This window comes from Gambusia affinis, linkage group LG09, assembly GCF_019740435.1.
Source record: "Gambusia affinis linkage group LG09, SWU_Gaff_1.0, whole genome shotgun sequence".
Taxonomy (NCBI): domain Eukaryota; kingdom Metazoa; phylum Chordata; class Actinopteri; order Cyprinodontiformes; family Poeciliidae; genus Gambusia; species Gambusia affinis.
The window spans coordinates 5,506,362-5,512,575 of NC_057876.1; the positions used below are offsets into that span (position 1 = coordinate 5,506,362).

Consider the following 6,214-nt stretch of genomic DNA (forward strand, 5'->3'; position numbering starts at 1 on the left):
ACGCTCATAAACCAAAGCCAAACTGGGAGGCGACTTCGATCCAAAGCAACGAGCGGAGCGGTGAAACGGTGACGCTCACCTCTATTCCCAACACTGATCCAAGTTGCTCACAGAGCTGCCCGAGTGACCCAGCCTCTCCCCGTCCTGGAACTGTGGGCATCGTTTGAGTAATGAGAGCAGCTGCCGAGCCAAGGAGCAACACACGAAGCAGAAACTAACACTATCTGAACTGTTATTTCTGTTGGCATCGGTGATGTGAAGGACCATCTGCGACTCCTTCAGAGCTCCGCATTGATTACAACCCCTCACCCCCTGCCCTTTGAGGTCTGAGCAAAAAAATAAATAAAATAAGGGAGAAGTAAAAGATCGAGCTGAAAGATGCAACAGTTTGCGGCGTTTCAGCTCCAGGCAGAGAAGCCGATTGTTCCCACCCTCATCGCTCGTCACTCGGCTCGCCTGCGTTGCGGAACAACTTCTCGCCCGAGGCAGAGTTCCCCGACGAGGCAGAGTTCCCCGACGAGGCAAAGTTCCCCGACGAGGCAGAGTTCCCCGACGAGGCAGAGTTCCCCGACGAGGCAGAGTTCCCCGACGAGGCAGAGTTCCCCGACGAGGCAGAGTTCCCCGACGAGGCAGAGTTCCCCGACGAGGCAGAGTTCCCCGACGAGGCAGAGTTCCCCGACGAGGCAGAGTTCCCCGACGAGGCCGGCCCGCCACAGGCGCGACATCGCGCCCGGGGACGTTCGGCGCGTTCGCTCCTGCGCAGATTCCCGCCGTGTCCGGATGTAGCTCAGGCCTTCAGTTTTCGCCGTGGCTCACCTTGACTGGGACCGACAGACAGAATGCAAATGTCCCTGGACACGCGGCAGGATTTCCGCCGGAGTTCAGAGAGTCTGCGGCGGGAAGACGCGCTGCATATGGATCACTGCGGGTCGGGTCCTCTCCGTCAGAGAGAAAGACACGTTCAGTTGAGAGCTCAAAGTTAATTTGGCCTTTTTCTAAACCGACAGAATGCTACTGTCAAGTGCCTTTTCCGCTCTTTGGCTCAACAGGGAATCTCTGCCAGACTTCAAACAAAGTCTGCCATAAATAGTTTATGAGCCAGATAATAATCTACATGACTCTGAGGATTAGTGTGTCAGTGCTCGGTATGCTCCACATCTCTGTCCGACAGGCTCTGCATTGTCTTTCCAAACTGAGCTTCTAATCCACACAGATGCTACGGAGTTCTCCTAAATGTGACGTTCAAGGACAACACCACCAGTCACATCAGTTACTATCATGGCAAACCATAAAGGAATAGAAAAACCAACAGTCATGATGAACAAACTGGTGTCAAACAGTAAATGTTGTACATCCGGGTTATAGAGCATCTGAATAAAATGGGTTGTTCCAGACATTGTTCAAGAGAACAAACTTTGATTAAAAACTTCACTGGAGACAGAAAAGCGTATAAAGAAATGCAGAAAACAATCAACTGCTTACTTAAAATAATCTCAAATGCTTGAAAAATACAACCAAAACCAGAAAGACGTGGAAGAAAACAATAAACTACCATCCTGGTAGGTTGAAGGGTGTGTCTGATCAGTCAATGATCAAAGAACATCTACTGTTACCTGTGAGTTGAGATGCCTCTGTGAACCAAAGGTATCGGCAAGTAGCCCCAACAGAACCCCATTGCTCCAAACCAAGTATGGACATGTTGGCAAAGACGTCATTGTTTGCCTTTAAGAAAAAATGGCGCAGATGGTTTGTCAGACAACCATCTCATGCTAAATTTAAAGAGGCAGTACACTGGGAAGAAGGGTTGCTGAAGCGTTGAGATATAAGGATCCCAGTCAGACAATAGTCAAGAAACGTTTAACGTTCGGACCAAACATTCGCCAAACATTGACCGCGCATTTTCGCTGTGAAAAAAATACTTTTACTGTGATTTCTTTTAATTAGTTTTTACATCTTTTAAACCTTTGTCGCTGAAGGAACAATGTCTCTAGATGTTAATTTGTTGTCATGCTTATGTACTGCACAATAACTGGTTCTTTATGCTTAAGAGGAAGTGGCTTCAGAAGTTTAGCAGCCTCAAAACACACCAGTAAACCAGCAGCATCTTGGTTGCAGATGGAGGTTTTCTCCTCACTCTGGGGATTGAGTTAACAGACGAGGCTGACCCAATCCCCAGACTTTAATCCAAAAGAAAACTTGTAGTGACATTAGAGATGCTAATTCTGAGGCAAGAACAAGATATCGAGGGGAAACTGTGGAACGGACAGCAGTCTGTCTGATTGTCCTGGAACATGTTCAGTGTTTAAGTGGAGAGTTAACTCTTCAAGCATTTTGCAGACACATTGGCGCAGATGGTTTGTCAGACAACCATCTAATGCTAAATTTAAAGAGGCAGTACACTGGAAAGAAGGTTTGCTGAAGCGTTGTGGTATAGGGATCCCAGTCAAGGCAATGGTCAACGAAATCCATTGCCTGACTGAATATTTGAGTTTGTAAGCTAAAATGCAGACGCTGCGCTTTTTTTTTTTCTTGAACTGCCTAATATTCTTTTTTCCCCATGTTTCTGAGTGAGGGCAAATGTGATCAATTTTCCTCCACCGTCGGTGTTTCTAATCCATTCGTGAACCTGCAGTGAGCGTGTGTGAAAGTTAAAGCTACAGCACATAGTTAAGAGCGTTACTTAAGTGTCGTTATTTAGAACACAGCTGCATATTATTTTCTGGGGCTGAGATTGATTTACTGCTGCAAGACATAAAAATGATTGTTGTTCCAGGCTTCTCAGAGGGTTTCTCTGCTGCTGAAGATGAATTATGCTGCATGGAGTAACATTCATCTGCATCTCATTAGTGTCCTTGCACTAAATGAAAAAAGCCTCGGCTTCGTTTAATGGAGCTGTGCGGTTCTGTACGGAAGCTGAGAACCCGGCAGTGATGTTCTTGGGGACGGAGTTTGGTCTTCACTGGCGTCTTTATTTCAGTGGATTCTGTATAAAAGGGGCTTTTCCGATCGACCTTGTTGTATTTCTCTTCCAAAGAGCCACAATGACTGCAAAGTGAGGTTCGCCGACACGCTGAGCTCGCAGGCGGCAGACGGAGATCTTCGACCCGGTGTTTTACAGACGGCCTCTCTTCCCTCCCGTCCCCCCAGCGGATCGTCTGTAAGCCCCCGTCCATCTGCAGCGATGCGGGAAGCCTTGGATCTGACGGGGCTGACGCTCTGCGTGCAAAATCGCTCTTCTGTATCTAAAATACCCAGCAGCCCGTGAAATGGATCGGAATAATTGTTTCGTTCACGTGGCTAAAAGCTCTCGCTCGTCGTGTCGATCGTCTCGGCTTCTGCTTTACTTGCTTCTAGATTCCCTCCTCAGAGGAAGAAGCGTTTATTTTCGTGTTGTTAACCACGAGGTTTAGTTTGGTTTAGTTTCATGCAGGGCCTCCAGGTGATGGTGTCAACTGTACCACAACAAGCATGTTTGCAAAGCACTCTTCTTCAACGAGCAGGCAAAATCCTTCTCGCTTCATTTTGTTTTCTGTCATTTTAATAGAAACTATGCAACTTGTGCTGTTTGTGTGTCGTCTGTCGATTTGTTTCTGTTGGTTTTTACGTGTTCATCTCAATAAAGTCGATCTTTCTACCTGCCTCCATGTCTGAGGATAAGTACCATTTTTCATTTAATGGAATAAATGTGAGTTATTTCTCTAAAATCACATGTATGAAGTCCTTTCTCTCATGATTATTGAAGTCGATCATTTTCATACCTCGGGTCTCTTCCACTGATTTCTATCTCCTGGGAAAACGACGGACCCGATTTCAGCCCCAACATCCACGTCTTTTAGACGTTTTAATAAGAATCCGCCCATTTTCCCTCAAGTGATCTCGTTGATTTGCCGGCCATTAAATTGTCTTCGGTCTTGGCACAGCCTGGATGGAGGCCATCTGTCTTCAGCCTCGGTCCCGCTCTGGGAAGCGGGCGGCTGTGACGCTCACAAAGTTTTCACCGGCGTGTGTCCTTCTGATTTGGTGAGACGGAACGAGACGCCGTCAAGCTGCCGCGTTTCAAAGCGCCGTAGTCCAGTAGGAGGATGACAACTTAGCGATGGTCCATTTTATCCACCCACTAAATAATCGTTTTGTGCCTCCAGGAGCCGGGCATCGGCGACAGAAGAACACGCTCCACGCTTTTCTTGCTTCTGAGTGGGAGTCCGCGCTAAAAACCCTCCAACGGGATGATGCACCAGAGATGATGTGCTTATTGTCCTGAAATGTGACACAGAGATGGATTCAGTTGTTTATATGTTTCCTATAAATCCCTTTTTCTTTTTCTCCCCCCCCCAGCACATTCGGCTCCATCCTGAGGTCACTGTCGAAATCCGAGTGTGTGACTTTTTTAAGAAACGCGCCCGTCAGCTATTTGTGGAGCCTCTCTAATGTACAGTATATATGTTGAGCACAACCATCCATTTTCTCCACTTTCGCAGTTTGGGGTCACTGCTTCCACCTTTCTCCCCGTCTCTATCCTTTACAGCCCTTTTTCTGGAGTGTTTCTAAAAGCCTCCTCAGGCATTAATCCTTGATCCCTCCGCACTGAGGCAGCGCCTCTCTAATGCAGTCATAGACCTTCAACATCTTACTATCCTCTTAATTTACTCACACAAAGAAGGAGCTTATCAGTATTTAATGTGATGTTTGATGATTATGAGGAGTAGCAAACAATTTAGTAATTTTCCCCGCGTATCTGATCGTCTTCTCCCATCAGGAGCAGAACAGACGGGTAGAGAAATCCTGAGCTTTGACTATCATCAAATCCATCATCTGGAAATGGGGACCAGGGTGTTGGGACAGCGCACCCACCCAAACGTTGGCCATCCGTCTACACCGAAAAACGAAAACTGGTGATCCGACTTAGAAATAAATTGAGCTCCTCTGCTACTAGTAATCAAATTCAGGTCGTCCAAGTAAATGTATGAAGTTGTCCTGTTGGACAAACGTAACCAGAGCAAGTTTGACAAATTTAAATTTGGTTGCGTGCAGCAAATTAACGGGCTTCTTCTTTTAGTTGGAGGTCCATTCTCATTTTTTCAGCGTGGCTAAGGAGAGCGTTACTCAGAGCAGCAGCCACGAGGCCCCATGGGAGCTCTGTGGGAGCTACAGAGAGCCACCGCTCAGGTGGGAAAATCTGCTGGCAGGACGGAAAGCGTCAAGAGTCAGATTTTTTTTATGGAAAGGAGTCCCGTATCCAGTTTGACACGGACCACGCAGGCGCAGTGGTGGTCAAACTGTGAGCCGTCAGGACCAAGTTTGTCAGCTTTAGGGTGTTTTTACACCTGTTAGTCTGGGAGTTTTGCTTCGATTTGTTGCATTTTCAACTCGTGCGGTTTGCTTTCACACTGAGCTGAAACCTGTTCTCCTCCTCGCCTGTGGTGGCGCTGCACCAAGAACCACTGAAGGAAACGACATGAAACCTCTGAAGAAGACACCGAGCGCAACTTCCTCCTTCACAAACTGGAAACAAAAAATGAGTGGCGTCAAATCTCAGCGGTTGTTAGATTTCTGTTTTGTCTTTGGCAAAAGACCTTGAGCCGTTTCCTCGACTACGGTGGGACTCCTGCGTTTGGCTAGGTTGGAATTACCCACAATGCCCCGTGCTACTATCCTGTGTGGTTGAAAACTAAAACTGCACATCAACCTGAACCTCACGCTGCTTTATAGTGGAGAAGGTGCAAAGCTGGTAGCTCTATCACAAACTGGCAGCCACACACTGCAAAAACACAAAACCTTAATATTCCTGGTCTAGTTTCTAGTGTAAATATTTTACTGCATTTGAAAAAATACAAAACAATTTTTTTCTTCTTTTTCCAAGAGCCTAAAAACTTGCATTAAGTCAACAGTTCCAGTTCCACTAGCAGATCATTTCACTTATGAGGAAATTGTCTTGTTAAAAGTGGAACTAGAACGTTTCAATATACATATTAAGAATTTATTAACTTAAAACGAGCTCCTATATGTTGATGAAAAGTGACTTGTTGCTTTTGTCTCATTTCAAGTGTACAACTGGTCCAGGTTTCATTTGCACTAGAAACTAAACCAAAACCACTTGGTTAGATTTTTGTCTTTTGGCAGCGTAAGTAAGAGTTGTTTCGCCAAAGTGGAACAAAAAAAAAAATATATATATATATATATATATAAAAAAGACACGGCACACTTTTTAGATTTG

General features: G+C 46.0%; 1 protein-coding gene across 2 annotated transcripts in view; it reads left to right on the forward strand.

Moving 5' to 3' along the window:
- The window catches only part of pigg (phosphatidylinositol glycan anchor biosynthesis class G), an 88,407-nt gene extending 84,749 nt beyond the window's left edge, over window positions 1–3,658 (forward strand). The window contains exon 14 of one of the 2 annotated variants that reach the window (XM_044127417.1): window positions 3,035–3,658. In XM_044127417.1, the coding sequence (XP_043983352.1) occupies window positions 3,035–3,045 (11 nt within the window). In that variant the 3' untranslated portion in view covers window positions 3,046–3,658. Of the gene's footprint in view, window positions 1–17; window positions 1,395–3,034 lie in introns of those variants that run through there. The other variant, XM_044127416.1, reaches the window with a different exon arrangement.
- Window positions 3,659–6,214: the final 2,556 nt, after the last annotated feature.